Source organism: Planococcus citri, chromosome 4 (assembly GCF_950023065.1).
Source record: "Planococcus citri chromosome 4, ihPlaCitr1.1, whole genome shotgun sequence".
NCBI lineage: Eukaryota > Metazoa > Arthropoda > Insecta > Hemiptera > Pseudococcidae > Planococcus > Planococcus citri.
Genome location: NC_088680.1, coordinates 28,519,828 through 28,539,907, shown reverse-complemented (window position 1 = coordinate 28,539,907; position 20,080 = coordinate 28,519,828). Strand labels below are relative to the sequence as shown.

Genomic DNA, 20,080 nt, shown 5'->3' with positions numbered 1-20,080 from the left:
CGGTGCTTGACGACGATGACATTTTTTGGTAATTTCGTAGCTGTGATTTTGCTTGGCTAAATGAAGCAGAATCGGGCCCGATTTGTCGCAATATACAAGGTATCTTCATTACTGATGTTGATAGCCTGGTCGAGTGGTCGATGGGACACGGTCGGGTATGATTTTCGCACAGCTGAGCTCTAGCGATGATTTATCTGTACCGGTCTTGGGGAAATATTTCGACCGGAAGGTCGCGAGATGGAGATGGAGATGTCCACTCGACACATGTAAATGTCGCCTTTGGGGCTCGCCATCATCGCCGCGCCGAGGCGAGCGGTAATATGACAATCGGACCAACATCGAAGAAGCGTCTGTTTTTCACATCATCATCTCCTCTCGCGACGACGAATCACGAATCGCGAAAACAAGTACTGGTCGTAGCTAATTACTCGTTTTACCGTAAATGAAGAGTACGCCGCAATTTTTTTCCCTTCGTTTTACGAACCTGTTACATTTATTTTATATATTTATATGTATTTTTTTTATTCGCGCTTTTTTTAATCGTTGACCGACTGACCTGACTGGATATATCGTTCTACTTGAATACTACATATATTTCGATATAAATTAGTTTTTTTCTCCATCATTTTCTCATCGATTAACGCACAAGCTACATCTAAAGAACAGGACCTAGGTAAATCTTCGTAATATGGTAATTTACGGTATTCACATTGATTTGATATTGGAAATAGGTATTCTTACCTGTCGATTGTAATGAATTACGTAAGATGCACCATGATGAAGTGCATATCATCACAATGTATTGGTTTAGGTTTTTAGATGCGCGTATTCGAGCATGATTTGGCAAAGTGAATGAACCGTGACGTATCAAGGTTATGTTTTCCATTTCATCACGACATTGTGGTTGATTTATCAACGTACTGCAGGTATTACGACGACGGATAGGTAATTCCGTTCCGTTGAAATCGTAGAGGTATCGCACACAAATCAACAGTAGCGGTTTATCGTTCAAATTGTCGAATAACATCTTCATTACCTTAGAATTGACTATTAGGAAACCGAATTCAGGAAAAAAACTCAACTTATTCGTAGGTATATTTTAACCACATGCAGGCAGGTACTTAACGTCTTTGTCGGTTTTATAACATTGCTGGTATTTTTCCATCGAAAGATGAAACTTTGATTCGAGACGAACCAGAGAAAGGTTATTTAAAAAGAAAAAAAAATGAAAATGCGCATGATATTTAGCTCATATCTACATAAAGAAATGTAACACACGTGATACTTACTTACTTTATAATCAACATTCCTATATAGTTTTCTCATATAGGTATCTACTGGGTGAAACATATGAAAGTCTTGATAGACCTAGGTTGACAGAGACGTGACGAAATGATGTGTGGTGAGGGGAGGGGGTAAGACTGAAATTTTGTCATCTTTTTACCTCACACTTCCCCTTTCCCCTCCACGCTCAAAAATTCGCAATTTTTTATTTTTTCAGGATGGAATTTTATGTTTTCAAAAAAGAACCAATTTTGACAAAAATTAAAAATTGTTCGCGAATTTTAGACAAAAAATAAAGTTTTTTTGAAAATATTTTAGCAAAAGTTGGGACTTTCTGGCAGTTTTGACTGAAATGAAGAGATTTTATTTTGGGAAATTTCAAGTACCTACCTGCCTAAAACAACATTATTTTTGATGTGAAAATTCAATTTTTCTACTCTCTAACTTCGGTCAGAGAATTGAAAGGGAGGGCGAAAACTTTTGAAAACTTATAAATTCGAGAAGTGAAAACCCACGGTTTTGGTAATTCTTTGATTTTTTTCAACTTTTTCCAAATCACGCAATTTATCCCGAAAATTCTCAAATTTTTGCCCGAATTTTTCTGTTGGTGGAGGGAGGGGTGAAGCCCAACACCTCTGTAGGAAAAAGAAGTAACCCATGATGACGTTATATAAATATATATTCTAAAACATCCAAAACTCCCAACTGGCAAAACCTATGGAACTCAAAAACAAATCACAAACTATTTACCCACAAAAAATCAATCCTCCCTTGGAAACACCTCCATTACCTAAATCGATCAGAAGAAATTGTAATCACCCACCTCAGAATTGGTCACACCAAATTAACCAATAACCATTTGTACACGAAAGCACCTAAACCCACCTGTCAATTCTGTAACTCTGAAATAATCTCCACTCAACACCTTCTATTCTATTGCCCCTCCCTCAGAACAAAACGCCAATCCTTAAACATTTCAGACCTTGACCCTACAATTCCTGACAACATTAAACTTATGGAAAACATTCTTAAATTCATCAAAGAAATCAATCTTTCGGACCAAATCTTATAACTAACGCCTCGAAACTGGGCGTAAAAATCCTGGCATGTAATTAAAAAAAAAGGTTTTTCTGAAACCATTGAGGATGGATTTCTTGGAAGCAGTGCTTCGAGAATCGGTGCAACGTTTTCTGGTCTTGCTATTATAGCTACGTCTGAGTGGTATTTGAGAAATCATAAAATGTGAATCCCCCCCCCCTGAAGGCTTGAAAGGAAATGTATAATTATGTTATGTCTATTGAATGAAGAATAAATTAAAATGGCTCCAGTTGGCTATGAATATGTACTTGACTCACTATACGTATTGAATTTTCGAAAGTGATTATAGGGGATTTAATTTTACAAAAAATTAAGATGGAAAAAAATCAAAATCGCTGAAGGTCAAGGTCACATGTAGGGCACCTTCTAAACGCTTATACTAGATTTTAGCTTCCAGAGGTTAATTTTCAGAGACTCCAGCGATGATTAAAAATCAAAAACTCTAGAAAAATGAGCAAAAATATGTTTTTTTGTAGCTGGAAAAGGGTGGCTAGGGGTCGAAAGGCTTGAATTCCCAAAAAGCACATTTAAGGCATCCTCTAGATGTACATTGTACATGTTGAATTTTATCCTCGTGGGTTTATTTTGAGATGCTCCCGCGATGACACAAAATAAAAAAAACCATCAAAAAGGCGCAAAAATATACTTTGTTACAACTGGATAAAAATTTAAGGTGCCCTCTAGAAGAACAATGAACATGTCAAATTTAGCCTTTCCTCGGTTAATTTTCTGAGGCTCCAGCCATAACACAAATTTTTCAGAAGTTGTAAAAAGGTAGGGGAGGGGTTGAAAATTGGCAATTTCCAAAAGGCATATCCGGGAGTTTCTTTGGATGTGCATGCAGAATTTCAGCATCCTAGGTCAATTTTGGAGGCTCCAGTGGAAAAACGAAATCAAACCCCGCTATAAAAAGGCGCAAAAACTGTTGTTTTAACTGTAAAAAACTGGGAATGGAGTTTAAACGACGTTTTAATGAACCCTAGCAAAAATTTTTTGGCTAAATGACCTTTATAAGACGAAGTAATGACTTCAAGTTTTTTGATCGACTTTTAACTCCCCCCTGGCTCGAGCTCAAGTTTTCAAAATTTCAAACATTTTTCAATTGTTTCGTTTTTTAGTTCAGGTGGTCTTTTGATATTTTTAGTACTCGCGTATAGGACAACTTTCAGGCCATTAGAAAAGTTCTAAGTTAATTTTTACCAAATGCAGGAGTTCTCAAAATATTCGTTTTTCCATAAAATTACTTTTTGACGTGTTCGTCTGTGTACCTGCAGAATACAGGTACCTATAGGTACGTTAAAAGAAGCAAGGCCGCAGTAAAATATGTAATGATGATTTTGTAATCGCCTCCTCAAAGAATCAAAAACATTAAATTTTTAAAACTCTGAGCTCGAGCCTGGGTATGGAGGTCAAACTTTGACTAAAAATTTGAAATTTTTCCTGCGTCTTATTGAAGGGACATCAAACTTGGAAAAAAATTGAAGAAGGCCACCTTCCAGATGTACATGTCAAAGTTTAGCTTTCTAGATAAATGTGGATGGGTGGCGGTGACAAATTTTTCTAAGGTCAGCGAATAATGAAAACCCCGGTTTCACCCCTCAAAATTGCTCTTAGAATCTGTTTTTTTGCATGTTTCGTAACTTTTAATTAGCTATTCTTTCTGATTGATTTCTTGTTTGACCTTATTTTCACCTTTTTTGCTTCCTCCCTGCCTTCGGCTGAGATTACCTTAATAGTTCGGTAAAAAAATTGAAAAAATATCAGGCATTTGAAAAATTAACGGAAATCAACTTCAGCAGTCCAAATTCTGATTCTGAGGTGCTAGCGAAGTGCTTTTTTAGTGGCCCTTTCAGTTCGACTCAATAATACAAATATAATGTTACTTGAATGACTTGTGAAACCATTTTCGATTGACTTGGAGAGTCAAAAATAGGACACATACCAATTTTGAGCTTTCTAGGTCAATTTAGCATACTTTATAATTTTTTTTTGCATTTTTGACTCAAATTTGATTTTTTAAAAATTCACTTAGGTAATTTTATTTTCAAAATTTAATCAAAATGGGGGGAGGGGGTAAAAGCAGAGTACATCAATATCCAAGAACGAAACGTATATCCATTCAGGTCTATTTAATGAGAAAAGATGAGCAGAAAAAAGTGAATCAGATGTTTTGCAGTGCTGATCTACGTCACATTCTGATACGTATTTCAAAAGAATACTTGATCAATTTTTCGAAAATTATTATGTGAGGAAAATTCAAACGGCCAGAAAGTTCCATTCGAATATCACGCAGTGGTTTTTTTTTCATTATGACTAAATGTAGGTAATGACTTAGACTGTTGATATACCTATGTAGGTTTCAACGTTCGCAGGTACAAATCCATTTTCTTATTATTCTGATTGGTAGAACGTGTCGGTAATGCACTGTTCCTAAGTGATAATAAAATGAATAATTTCATTCATCATTCGAAATTTCCAATTATACCTACCTAGACCTACGCAATGAAAGTACTAGGTATATCTTGGTTTTGGTAGGTATACGTAGGTACATACGATAATAATTCAATAGGTAGAAAGCATGCATGAATTCCGGATTATAATTCAAAAAGTGATAAAAAGTATCTGCTTAAAATAGAAGGTTAATGATTGAGCCTCAGTTGTATCGTTAAAATTTTGCATAAAGATTTACCTTTCTAGCATAAGCTTTTCCCTTTTCAGAGGGACAAGCAAGGACACTGCAGGAAGACTTATACACTCGTATAACATTATGGTATTGATGGTCTTAAATCTCTACATTGTCATAATTAGGTATATCACTGCTTCGAAGTTTAAATAAAAGGCCAATTCCATCAATGCAACGTTTCAAAACCTACCTACCTCGCTACGTTCGAATTGATGATAACCCATTCATAATACGAAAATAATTCTCATTCATTGTCAGTCGAGTAACATATACCGCTACTTTGAGCACTTCTAGACACTTTCTGTTAGCCAGCTGAACAAAATTATAAAGAATAAGGAACTCCCATAATGTCACTTGAAAACTTGAGTAATAAATCGTAAACCCGAATCCGATTCTATGGTGAGCTTGTGCGTAACAGTGTATCGTAAGGTGACGACAGGGACACGTTGCTTCCCATTCAAGAGCAAGTAGAACAGTAGAATAAATACAGAAAGGTCGCGGGTCGAAATTAATCAAATAATTACTTCATTCTGTTACGATTATCTCTCTAACACGGAATATTCTAACACTTTAAATTAATAAACACCGCAAACACCGAATAAATAAACAACGCGTTAAAAAAAAATGCTACTAATCTCTCGCAATAATGAACATGAAAATCGCGCGTGTTTTTACTGCAGTTCCGCAATAATAATTACTTAAATAAGATCAATTTATATCTTGTTACTTGAATTTGTCAATTTACATTTTAAATGTTTCTAAATTCGTAATTTTTCATTCATTTATTTGTGTGAAGTATCTAGTTAAGTTCAAGGCAACGTAATAATTTTCAGTTTTTTTTTTTTGAAAAAATTGTCGTTTGAGGAAGTTTGAAAATTAAGTATAATTTTTAATCAGAGTTTTTTTTTAAAAATTAATTATGAAAAAAGGTCTGTAATTTCCCTTCACGATGATACTCGTAGGTAGCTGTTTTCGATTTCAGACAGAAAATTGGAATTTTGATTCCTTACTTAACTACATCCAAAAGTGAAGTAGTAAACGACCAAAAAATTACGTTTTAAAATTCCAAAAAATAATTCTTAAAACAAAATAAAATAAAAAATTGAATAAAGACTAAAAATGCTCTCGAAATTTATCAAAAATGATGCTTTCGGTGAGTAAGTATGGCAATGGATTCCTTATTTTATGTCTAGCAAGACGAACTACTTCTAATTTAATTTTACTGGGCTAGAATGAAAAGAAAAAACACTCTTGTGCCAAATTTACACCGTTAAAGAACTTTATTTTTCAGTTTTTTTTTTTTTTTTTTTTTTTACAAATTTTCAAAAATTTAGATTAAGCCCGTTGTCCATGGAAAAAAATTAAAAATCTGATTAAATTGAAATAGAGATTAAAATAAAATTTGATTTATATCTTATTTTCGACCTTCAGAATTGATGGATAAAGGTTTAAAATCATACTGAAGCGTCCAGCAGAATTTTCGAATTTCCAGGTTTGGAAAAAATCGCCATATAAACGAGACTAAAACGAAATTCAGATCCTATAAACTCGAATTTATCGCTTTTGCGACACTTTTGATCGACATAGGTACACATTGTAATAATCCTGCAATTATAAACACCCCTCCCTCCTCCCCCCCCCCCAAAAAAAATTTCAAACCCATTTTTTCCATTTCTGGTCAGAACAATTCTACACTTGTTCAGATTATTTTTTTCCGGTAGCCTACTTAAGAATTCAAAAATCCCCAGCATGCTCCAGAATCGTTTAAGAAAGCCACCTATCAATTTTTGAGGTTTGAAGTGGGTTACAAACGAAATTTAAGCTCTTAAAATGTGCTTGTAAAACCACAAAGCTTTCATTTTTTTAATTTTTTTATTTTTCAAAAAAAATAATAAGAACTAGAAGGTTTGAAAGACAGGAAATCCGAATTCATAGATGCTCAACGTCATTATTGTTCTTTTTTTTATGACGATATTTACAACCCTGAAAACCCTACAAATTTGCTGGAGTCCATCAAAGTCCAATTTTGTACAGAAAATTGCCCAAATTACAATTTTTAAAAATTCCCACGAAATCCAAAAATGAAACTCAGCAATTAAAATTTGGCCAGATACTGTACAAGGGTGCCTAACGGTCTTGAAAGTCATGAAAAAGTCACGAATTTTGCTCAAAACACACTTGAAATTTTTTTTTAAACCCATAAAATAAAATAAAAAAATAAAAAAATTTGTTCAAAAAATTAGAAAAATGAAAAAACTGAAATACCTAATTGCCTACAAATAAAAAAAAATTCTCGTAGTTTCAAGATACGTATTTAATTTTTTGGGGGGAGGAAGGTACCTATTTTCTTGTGGTAAAAATGTGAAAAATAGGTTATGAAAAAGGTCATGATTTTTTTGTCTGGGAGTTTTGTGAGACACCCTGTGTATTTTTAATGTTTTTTCGATTTTTTTTTGTCCAGCTCCAGCCCAAAAATGTTTCTGCCAGTTGGAATAACACTGTATTGTTAGGTCTTCCGATTTCGCTCAGTTTTTTTTTTTATAAGTTCTTAGTAGGGGGTTTCAACTTTTAATGTTTTTATACAGTTTCAATTTTTTGAGCCATGATTTACGATTTTTAAATGGAAAATTACCACTTACCTTTACCTTTCACACGACACTCAATAATGATCTCGTGACGATATCGGAAAATCCCACCAAAGGTTGCATCTGATCTTTACTCACTTGTACCTATGCTTCGTCTATGGTCCGATCAAACGTTGAATAATTAATAAGTTACATATGTAGGTACCTCAACTAGGTATGCATAAAAAGGTTCATTATTATTTCTTTTTAATGAAGCGTTAAAAATCATAGCTAACATATGTATCTATCTATCTCTTATTCCGTTACATCATTTCATTCTACGATGATAAATACTCATAACTACCTATACTGGATAAACATTGTGCTTTAATGATGTAAACAGGTCAATAGAATATTTATCTCCTAAACCTGGGAATTTTTTTTTTTTCGTACCTGTTGCATTTAATTCAAGAACATCTTGGTGATTCTTTTAACGAGTATTCGATTAATTCGATTCAAAAGAAAAATTAATTTCTTTCGATTAGTTTTATAGCAACCAGTTTATACGTATGTTGTACGTATTCGTATGTATAGCCTGTGTTAAATTTATACATTATTATGGCACTTTATAACGTCTATGGTGTGCGGTAGGTTATAGCCTATACAACACACGTTTACAATTCTACATAATGTCTTTAAATTTCTATAGGTCAGATACGCACGTTAACATTGAATATACGTACAAACGCGGTTAATTTGTTTGAAAAAAAAAAAGTCAGCAAAGAAAGAGAGGAAGATATTGACGAGTTTTAGAGAATTTTAATAACCGGTAGTCACGTGGTTTAGATAATAGAAATTTTGATATTAATCTAAATAATGGCACAGGTACTGCCAACTATATTTTACATATTATAATGAATGTACGAGTACCCCTATATAGGTAGTATAGCGATATTATTATGTATTATTTATTATTATTATCATCTTTTTTTTTCATGAATTACAGGTGAAATGACTGTTTTGTATTTATTTACAAGAGTACGTTTCAACTGGGACGAGGTCGACTTCAGCATCTTCTCCACCTACATGATGGTTACCAACCTTCTAGGTAATAAGAATAATGCCGCTAGCGGTTATTTTCATTTTCATATATTCATACCACCAAATTAGTTAGGTACTTTACTTACCGTGTTGCGGAATATTTATACCTAAATTTTTCGACTTAATTGTTTATATAAATATAACTTTTGAAATACTAAGTACGTTTGATAATTATCCGACGTTTTATGCGATAAAACATTAGCACACTATTGACCCACTTATCGTAATATAGGTATACTCGTTTCCGCTATCCTATGGTATTTTTAATTGTTATTATTTGTATATAAGTAGACTATTTATTTTCACTGTAGGTACGTGTACGACAGATAAGAGTAGACGATTTGTAAACTACGAGTATTCATGAATGGTAATTTGGTTTCTTCTTCTTGTTTTAGGAACCATGTTTTCGGTAGGTGTATTCAGTCACGTGCTTCAAATCGACGACGCTCTCATTGGCGTGATGTCTTGTATGAGTAAGATTCTCGCCGGCTTCGTGTATGCTTTTGCGACGACGGATTTCGTATTTTATTTGGGTAGGTTGATATTTTACAGAGTTGAGATTTTTATAAGAAATGCCAAGAGATTTTGGCTTTATTTTCAAAGATGGAAAATTTTGTAAAGAGACGGTGTTTCGTTTTGCTTTAAAAAATATGGAACTACAATTTGTGTTGAAACTTGAAGAAATATTTCTTCTTTAAAAATTGCTGAAAGATTGTGCTACACTTCAATTTAAAAAAAAAAGAGATTGCAATTTGTTGATAAGAGAAAGAAATTACCTCCAGGTTGAATTTTTAGATTGAGCAGATAATCTTTATACTGTGGCTACTTCAGTACATTCTGCTAGTTAAATTTTTAGCTCCCTGTTTTCCCTGCTCTTCTCCTTCATTTTATTGAAAAAAAATTTATCAATTTTATTTTTTAAAAAATCATAAATTTTTTTCAAAATTGGAGAAATTATGTATTTTTTAGTCATTTACGTACATCCCTCATTGACAAAAAATCTACTTTTTTGGTAGATGATAAAAAAATATTAATATAAAGTACATTACATTTTCATAATTTTTCGAACTCTTTTTCAAAATGAGTGGACAAAAAATTAATCAAAGGATGAAGGCCCTATTTTTTTTAAAAAAAAAGGAAATATTCGAACACAGGAGGCTTAAAAAACCAAGTGGAGGATGCATTGCGTCATTTTGTCATTTTTTATGGTCGATTTGATCACGTTTGAAGGTGAAGGCATTGAAAGGGAGGGGACTTAGAGGAGTCAGGTGCAAAAAATAAATCAATATTTGATCTCAGCGACCTCAAATCAGTTGGAATAGACATGTCACATCATATTTTCACAATTTTTCGGACCCTCTATTAAACAAGGGGGAGGGGGGTTATTTCACCGATTTTGGTCATTCTCATGGAGCCTCCAGCACAATTTTCAATTTTTTCAGAATTTTTAAATTTCTTCAGAATCTTGGGCATTTAATTTGGGCAGCTAAAAATCGAGATTTTTTGGTCAAAGAAAACAAATAAAATTCAAAAAAATCAAAAATTCTACGTTCTCAACAATAAGACATTTTTTTGATTCGCCCAAATAACTCTATTTTGTCTAACCCCCCCCCCCCCCCCATTCCAAATTTTACCATTTCGAGTCATTCCGAAACCTCCAGCGAGATTTTTGATTTCTTTTCAGAATTTAAAATTTCTCCAAAAGGCACGAAAATCAATTTGGGCAGCTAAAAATTGAATTCATTTACATTTGGTCTAATTCCGGGGTGGGCACTTCGAGTCTGCTTTTTTGACCAGCATATTTTCAGTGAATAAAACTGGAAAATGCTGATTAAAAAACATCCTCGAAGCGTCCATTTTGAAATTGGCTCAAATAAGTATGATGAGCTATTTAATTAGGTCGAGTTTAACCGTTCAAATTGATTTCCACGTCTTCAGGAGAGATTTTAAAATTTTCGAGAAACCGAAAACCGTGCGAGAGGATCCTGAATACCGAATAAAAGTAATATACTTACATAATAATAATAATAACAAATTTTTGAAAAAAGCATCAAAAATTCGCTAAAAATCGAAAAATCAATTTCGTTAGTTGGAATTTTGGTCATGGGAGTTTTAGACCATGCTCTTTCCAGAAATTGAGGTTTCGTTCAAATCACAGACGGACACCTTGAGAAGTTCCTTTGTCAGTAGTTTCGCAAATGTAACAGAGGATGAATCAGTTCAATCACATGTTGGTTTCAAGTTTTTGGTGTTTTGATCATGTTCAAGGACATTGAAGGTGGAATCCGAGCCCAGAGGAAGTTGAATCCAAAATTCAAGACGATATTTGAATTCAGCACCTTCAATAAATTACGCCAAGTACTTAATATTCAAAAATGGGCCCTTAATTTTAATTTTTTTCTATCAAAATTGGAGACTTTTTGTACGTACTGGAAAAGCACCCCCCCCCCCCAACATAAATTTTTGAAGTGCAAGCAAAATGTCCTGCCAACAAAAAATTAAAATAGGTAGTAAAGGTCTTGACACCCCCCCCCCCGCCCAAAAAACTTGGAATATCTGAATAACATTGGAAAAGTGAAAAATTAGCATTTCAAGTTTTAAACCGACCCCTCCCCCTTCTTCTTCCAAAAAAGTCTAGAAATGTTTGAAAAATTTGGGCCAAGTCCTGCTTTTTCATTTTGACATTTCGTTAAAGCTTTTGTATATGAGCACTGAGCAGCCTGATTTCAAAATTCAAAAAAATGTCAAATCTTTAACAATTTCCATTTTTTTTTTTTTTTTTTAATTTCGAATATGGCGATTTGATTTTAGTGTTTTAAATGTTCATCAACTTAGGTCCTCGTAATTCATTTTAAGTATAACATGATGACTGATAATTACTTAATAGAGCTGTGAAAAATGAATTCTGAAATGAACTTCTGTTCAAATCAGAAAAGATCTTTTTGATTTTTCAATTTATTCATGGAGTTATTTTCAAAATTTTTCAATCATTCGTGATTCTAAGTGAAGCTTTCTCGTAATGTTTAATCTCATTTTAGATTTTAGACTCTTTTCGTTGACGTAAAAAAGCTGAATTTTCATGTTTTTAAACTTTATTTATTATTATTATTTTTTTTTTTAAGCGTTTTCTACTTCTCATTTTTGGTATATATCTACCATCCTATTAAAAAAAAAAAAACAAGTCTACAAAATTCTAGCATTATTTTTAAAACCTGCTAATTAATACTTAGGTATCTATATTTTATGACCCTAGAACGTTCATGTGGGCGATAAGAGTCTCCAGGAGAGAATGGTGGGAGTTTTTTAGTATGGAAATGAATACCTATTTAAAATTTCAAAAATTAATTAATTTGATCCAAATTTGGGTTTGTGATGTATCAAGGTGTCTTTGGTAGCATATTGTGATATTTTTATTTAGGGAGCAGAAAAATAAATTAGTATAATTTGTGTCCATATTTAGGAAAGAAAATTCTCCAAATAAGCATTTTTGACACACAAATTTTGAAAAAGAAATGAATAAGCATGAGTTGTAAAATCTAGCTCCTTAAGTTTTGAAAATAATTTTTGAATTTTCATTTCTGTAAATTTCGATTATTTGGTACCAATTTTTAAAATTTTCAAATTGAATAAACAATATTTCTCTAAAAGGGTAGTATAACCTAAACAAGCTTCCAGAATTTTATTTACCAGGCAGGTTCTGTACCTATGTACAATACGAAAGGCACGATAACACTTACCTTGGGCTATTTTGTATACAGCCCAGTACCCTGCCGAAAATCTGACCCTAATTACAGCACAACACACTCCACGACACCAATGACATATTTTTACTTTATATCTGTGCGGTTGATAGTTGTTGGTACATAAACACGCCGCATGCCTTATTGTACTCGTATTAAAATGCAAGCATTTTATTGTTCTATTCTAACATGGCTTACTCGTTTGATGTTTTCAGCTCCATTAGTCGATATTGTAAATGGTACATCGTTCATAGCGATGAGATCGATTATATCAAAACTCGTCACACCGGACGAATTAGGTACGTTAATTATTATATGTACGACGACCACGCTGCTATAGTTGACAAATGTCACCGGCGCGGCAGCAGCTGCGGTTGTTGCGGCGCTGCAATAATTAACTTATTAACACTTTCAATTTTCATGTACCTAGGTACTGTACTTACGTATAAGTACCTTTACCTTATTTATTTATTCTCACATATGTACGTACTATGTCTACAGGTAAAGTGAATTCGTTATTTGGTGTTTGCGAAGCGATAGTTCCTTTGATTTACGGACCAATGTATAGTTACATTTATCGTACTACTTTGAATACTATGCCTGGTGCTTTCTTCTTGATTGGAGGCGGATTGACGGCCCCGGCTGTTATTATATTTTGGTAAGGAGTATGATATTTATGGTATTTTTTTTTTTTTTTTTTTCAGTTGATGAAAAAGCGTAAATACTGTAAGTGTAATTTCAACTTTCGAGACCGTTGAAATAAAAAAAAAACAAACAAACAAAATTTAAAAAATAAAAATTACATTTCCCTCCAATTTCGAGTTACAGAAGCAGAATTATTTATTCAAAAATGGTCATGCAACCTATCAAAGTGGGTTAAAATTTCGTGAAAAATTCAAATATTTCGACAAAAATAATTTTTGAGAACTTCTTGAAAATGTTGAACTCAAAATTGGATCATGATTTTTGAGCTTTTTGAAAAAAATGTCATACGACCAATCAAAATGAGTTGTTTTGCAAAATTGAATAAAAATATTTCAACGAAAATGTTTTCGAACATTTTTGAAAAATTTTTAGACCAAAATTGGATTATTAATTTCGAGGTTATTAAAAAACGAATCATACGACCTATTAAATGCGTTAAAATTTCGCCAGAAAATCAAAAATCTATACGAAAACTTTTTTTGAAAACTTTTGAAAAATTTTGATTCCAACATCTGGTTATGATTTTTTGAGATTTTCGAAAAAATTATTTTTCAAAATGTCAGAAAAAAACAAAAATTTGTATTTCAAAACTTTTCTGAGCATTTTTTAGAAATTTCAAGCTCAAAGATGAGATCACAATTTTCGAGATTTTTGAGGAAAATGTCATACAATCCGTCTGAATGAGTTAAAATTCCTCAAAAAATGTTTTTTGAGCATTTTTGAAGAATTTTGAACCTGAATTAGGGTCACGATTTTTGAGATTTTTGTAAAAGGTTTCGTGTGGTCTATCAAAATGGCCTAAAGTTTTGATAGAAAATCAAAAATTTCCATCATGAATTTTTTTGAGCACCTTTTAAGATTTTTGAGCTCAAAATTGGTCATGATTTGCAAGGTTTTGGAACAATGTGTCGCGTAACTTATCAAAATAACAAATTTGAAATTTCTGCCAAAAAAATTTTGAGCACTTTTGGAGAATTTTGAGCTCAGAATTTTGAAGCATGATTTTCGAGATTTTTGGAGGTGTTTTATGCAATGTATCAAAATGGGTTAAAATTTTGGAGAAAAATCAAAAATTGATATCAAAACTTCTTTTGAGCACTTTGTAAGAATATTGAGCCAAAGCTTGGTCATGGCTTTCAAGGTTTTTCAAAAAGATGTCGTCAGTCGTGTGAAATGGATTGCATGACAATTTTTTCAAAAATCCAGAGAACCAGTACACAATTTTGTATGGAAAATTCTTCAAAAGTGCTCAGAAAAAATTGATAGAAACTTTTGATGTCAATGCAGAAATTTTGACTTTTATTGATTGATCACATAACGCCCTTTTCTAAAATCCAGAAAATCATTACTTGATAATCTTGAGCTCAAAATTTTTCAAAAACACTCAAAGAAAGTTCTCATAGAAATTTTAAATTTTCTGTAAAAATAGCTATCTATTTTGACGACAAGTTCTTCAAAAAAACCAAAAATTACTGCCCAATTTTTGGCTCAAAATTCTTCAAAAACGCTCAAAGATCTATTTTTTTGAAATATTTGACTTTCTCTCAAAATTTAAGTCATTTTGATACATATGTCACATGACACTTTTTCGGAAATCTGACCTAATTTTGAGCTCAAAATACTTCAAAAATTCTCAAAAAAATCTTTGAAAGTCCTCAAAAAAGTTATGATAGAAAATTTTGATTGTATCGTGAAATTTCACTTCATTTTGATGGTCTTATGACACTTTTTTCAAAAATCATAAAAATCATCCCTCCATTTTGGCTCAAAATTTTCAGAAATTTCAAAAATTATGATTCAATTTTTGACTTAAAAATAGTTTAAAATAATTGAAAAAAGTTTTGATGGAAAATTTTAGTTTTCTGTAAAAATTTTAACCCACTTTGATTGGTCATGTGGCACTTTCTTCAAAAATCTCGAAAATCATGATGCAAGTTTATGCTTCAAATCCGTCAAAAGTGCTCAAAAATGTTTTGATTGAAGTTTTTGATTTTTCTCCTGAAGTTTTAACCAATTTTGGGCCCGAAGTAGGTAATTTGAAAATTGAAGGTTTTTAGGCTCCATCGTCCTATTGGGCAACTACGAAAATCCAAAATGCGTTCGATATTTCAGACTCAGTCATTCATATCTCTAAACAGCCCTTTGAATTTTTGAACTACAAAAATTCCAACCAAAACTTTTTTGCAAAAAAAAACAAAAAATAATAAATGAAATGAAAATTCTTAATTTTGAATCATCTGCAGATTTAAAAGTTTATTTTTATTCAATAATTATTATTTTTTATTTATTTTGGTATTTTTCAGGTGGATGTACACCATACATCGTAAAAAAGCCAAAGAACTGAAATCCAAGCAGGACGCCGAAGCTCAAAAACAAATCTCAACCATTGGTAACACGATGCAAAAGCCTAAAAAACACAGCATCGATTTTATGCTAACAGCCAATGATTTTGACCTACGAACAATTCTAGATCGACGAACAACCACTCACAGAGGATCTGCTCAATTTATCGGTATCGACAACATGGCTTTCCAGACGACGACCGATAAAGAAGAAAACTCGTAATGCTCGGTGCAGTATCCTCTCTTCTACCTACCACTCTGCGGTTTAAAGCTCCTGTGCCAAGTGTTTTTTTACTTACTTGAATTCGTCAAGTATCAGAGATTATGGTCCTTTGCCCCCCTCCAAATATTTTCACTACTACGTACCCCAAAATACCCTTTCGACCACATTAGGATGAATTTTTTTCTACTCTTGATACCTTTTCGATGATTAACATTGGTTTTTGTTGCACTATAAGTAAGCTCTGGTTGTTCAGTGTGTTTGTATACCGAAGCGAAATTTCCTTTTCGCTTTTTTTCCTGTTTGCATTCTGTTTCTGCTAGTATGATGACGTGAAACGCAGCTCGGTTAATAACGTATTAAGTAATAAAGCAACCTCAGATAGGCGAACAATAGTTATTATTCAGCTGCAAAATTAATAAGTTTTTCTTCCCATGAAGTATGATATTTTTTTTCCTCCGACTTCATTGTCCAATCCAATACTTTAAAACATTTTTAACACGTTGTAATTAATCTAACGTTATTACCACTTTGCGGAACAATGAACGCTTTCGTAATTTTTTTTTCTTCTTACAACTCGTATGGAATAAAAAAAAAACGCAAGTTGGCTTAATTTTTCTTCCCATAGCCATTGATCAGACAATTCGCAAGTTTTCTCCATTCGTCTTCCAGAGTCCTGCAGATCCGGGCCCAAGTTGTTTTATTTTCTAATAACTGTGATATATTGAGTAATGTTTATGGCTTTTATTTGTATTATTATCTAAGACGTATTTTGTAAATGTAATATTTGAGTTTTTTTTTTTTAAAGTATTTACGATATTCTCTTCTTTTCATTCGTTCGTTCGTTATGTGTGTAATGTGTATGTGTAGTCGTCTAATACGTATCGTGTGATTTGTCGTGTTTTTTTTTCTCTCAAAGTTGTGATATTTAAGATTAGTTCGAGAAGAATTTGTCGAATTGGTAGGCCAGGTGCCATATTATCTCATTTTGAGATGAGTAATTTGACGAAGGTTCCAATACGGCGAGTCCGGACTATAAGAGCTATGCCTATACCTACGGTGCTCGAATTGTATATACCTACTTAGACTATTACCCTACCTATGTTTTATGACGTGAAAGTTTATTTTATTATTTTTTTTGTGCGTGAAAATTTGTTACAGTATTGTGTCCATTGCATATAAATAATAAAATATTTATTTTTAAAAATTGTTTTGAATTTTTAGCATTTTGCTGTCACGCTCATTTTTGGACTACGCTCTCAACAACCCCCCCCCCCTTCGAAATAGTATCAAATGAATGCTCAGAAGTATCAAAAATATGCATTTTGATATGTCACGTGATATTTTAGCTCATTTTTGAAGTTGACCCCCCCCCCCCCAAGCCCCGTGAGGCTTTTCCACCAAAATGATGAGTACAAAAATTCGTGCTCAGGAGGCTCAAAAACAATACACTTTGATATGTCCCTTATTTAAGGTAATTTTTGGTTTCGGCCCCTTCCTCCGCTCCGTGGGAGCCCCTTTTGGGTTCTTTCATCAAAATAATGTCAAATTCGTGCTCAAGAGCATCAAAAACATATGTTTCGATATGTCACTTGTCTTGGTATTTAAGGTATTTTTTGGTTTTGGACCCTTTCTCCTTGGGTGGCTCTTTTAGGGCTTTTTGTGAAAATAATGTAAAATTCGCGCTTAGGAGGCTCAAAACATGAACTTCGACATGCCGCTTACAGTTAGTATTTAACGTATTTTTTGGTTTTGGACCCTTTCAATCCTTAGATGCCCTTTTCGAGTCTTTTTGTCAAAATAATGTCAAATTTGTGCTCATGCAGGAGCATCAACAATTTATACTTTGTTATGTCACATGACATTAGAGCATATTTTTGAGTTTGGCCCCTTCCCCTCAGAAGCTCAATCGGGGGTTTCCACCAACATATACTTCGATTTGTCACTTAGTATTTAAAGTTTTTTTTGGTTTTGGACCTCTTCTCCTTAGGTGCCTCTTTTGGGTCTTTTTGTGAAAATAATGCTAAATTCGTGCTCAGGAGCTTCAAAAACTAATGCTTTGATATGTCACATGATATATTTTGAGCTCATTCTCAAGTTTGGGCCTTTCTCTTCAGAAGCCATTTTTGGAATTTTGCCCTGAAGTAATACCAATTTCATAGGTACTCGAGGAGTACGTCACATTGCATGTAAGGTTATTCTTGATTTTGGCCCCTTTACCCTACAAGCAGCCTCCTTTCCAAAGTCGTGAACCTCAAAACATACATTTCGTCATGTCTCATAGCATTTAAATCAGTTTTAGTTTTGGCCCCTTTCCTTTGAAAGCCCCCTTCAGATTTTTTTCATTGAAATATAATATCGAACTAATACTCAGGAGCCTCGAAAACATATATTTTGATACGTCACAAAAAATTTGAGCTCGGTTTCAAGTTTAGCCCTCTCTCCCTAGAAGCTTATTTTGGGTTTTCCACCTAAATCATATCAAATTCATGCTCAGTAGGCTCAAAAAATATGTTTCGATATGCTATGTACAATGTACATAGTATTAAATATGTAGTATCAAATTCGAGCTCAGGAGTCCTAAAAACTTATAATACATGGTGTCCCAAAAATCACGCGCCGTTTTTGTCATGAATAATAGTTCATTCGCATTTGCCTTGCAAATAAACGGTTATGCAGCCAAAATTACGTGTTCGAATGAAGTGTTGTGAATTGTATAGGGATGAAGGCAGACCATAACTGTTCTCTCTGTGCAACAACAAATGGTGTGGCGGCCTTCAAGGTCCCGTTATAACTTGCTTGAAAAAAAAACAGGCGGCGCCTGACTTTTGGGCCTGTATTTTGATGTCAAAAATGGAATTTGAGCCCTTTATTGAGTTTGACTCGTACTCAAATGCTCACTCAGGGGTTTCCACCAAAATAATATCAAACTCGTGCTCAGGAAGCTCAAAAACATACTTACGTACTTTGATATGTCACATAATATTTAATGTTATTTTTGGTTTTGACCCTCCTTGGTAGCATTTTTTGTTTTTTGCTTTTTTTGTCAAAATAATGTCAAATTTGTGCTCAAGAGCGTGAAAAACATGTTTCGAGATAACTGTGTCATATGAAATTTTAGCTCATTTTTGAGTAACCCTCCTCCCATAGAGTTTTCCGCTGAAACAGTACTTATCAAATTCGAGCTCGAGACTTCGGCAGGTTTGAAAACATAGATTTTATATGTTTCATGACTTTTAAGTTCATTTTCAAATTTTTGCCCTCCCTCCTGAAGCCCTTTTTTAGTTTGACGCCAAAATAGTGTCAAATTCGTACTAAGAAGGTTTAAAAAAAAAACATTTTGATACCCCACACAACATTCGAGCTCATTTTCCAAATTTGCCCTCACAAATTGTCTAGCCTTTGGTCAAAATTGAGAAAAGTCTCGCTTTGTCGCCTTTTCTCAAATAATAAGTTTCACTTTTTTTTTTCAATACATGATAAAAACTGCTAAACTTTTCCGTGTTCTTTTGCCAAAAAATTACGAAAAAAGTTACACTTCTTCAACAAAAATTGCTAAAAAGATTCGCCTTTTTTGCCAAAAAATGACTACCTACGTACAAAACCCTGCCACAAAAATTATTAAAATCTCGCATTCAACAACAGGCAGCAAAAAATGTTGTCTTTTGTCAAACTTTTTTTGGCAAGAAATTTCAGAGAAGTGCTACTTTTTCCCGAAAATCTCCAAGAAGCTTCGACTTTCCTATGCTAAAATTCCCAGTCTCACTTTTTTTCAAAAAATTGCGCTTTTTTCTAAAATTTTTGAAATAAGGTCGCTTGATCAACAATAATTATGAAGAAGTCTCGTTTTTTCCTTAAGTTGTCGATGTCTTTTTTTTGGTCAACAATTTCCGAATGTTTAAAATATCCCTTTTTGGCCTAGTCTAGCTTTTTTCCTCTGATACTGCCAACAAAACTGCGATTTTTACTGAATTGTCTCATTGATCATTATTTATTTTTATTTTTTTTTGACATTAAAAATACACAATAAAATGGAAGGATTGAGACAAAACAAAATAAAATAAAGTAATAAATACATACATATAAATAATTAAACAGGGTTAGAGTTTAGGAACTCATCTACATCATAAAATGCCTTTTTTGATGGCCATTTATGAAGAGCTTTCTTAAATAGTGTTAGGGTAAAACAGAGGGTTCTTATGGTTTAGGGGAAAAGTCTTACTTATGCCACCTGGTACCTTAACCCTAAAACAACCCAGTTCGTATAGAACGCTGAACCCGCAAGGTATAAATACCTATCTCAGTCTACCCAACTACTACTCTCCACAACTCGTCGTAAATCA

The 20,080-nt window shown here is 33.1% G+C and overlaps 1 protein-coding gene across 3 annotated transcripts in view; it reads left to right on the top strand.

Annotated features, from left to right (window-relative positions):
* The window catches only part of LOC135842329 (probable peptidoglycan muropeptide transporter SLC46), a 41,828-nt gene extending 24,884 nt beyond the window's left edge, over positions 1 to 16,944 (top strand). For all 3 annotated transcript variants that reach the window (XM_065359732.1, XM_065359733.1, XM_065359734.1), the window contains exons 3-7: positions 8,636 to 8,737; positions 9,126 to 9,263; positions 12,686 to 12,769; positions 12,972 to 13,128; positions 15,479 to 16,944. In XM_065359732.1, the coding sequence (XP_065215804.1) occupies positions 8,636 to 8,737; positions 9,126 to 9,263; positions 12,686 to 12,769; positions 12,972 to 13,128; positions 15,479 to 15,740 (743 nt within the window). In that variant the 3' untranslated portion in view covers positions 15,741 to 16,944. The remainder of the gene's footprint in view (positions 1 to 8,635; positions 8,738 to 9,125; positions 9,264 to 12,685; positions 12,770 to 12,971; positions 13,129 to 15,478) is intronic.
* The last annotated feature ends 3,136 nt before the right edge of the window (positions 16,945 to 20,080 follow it).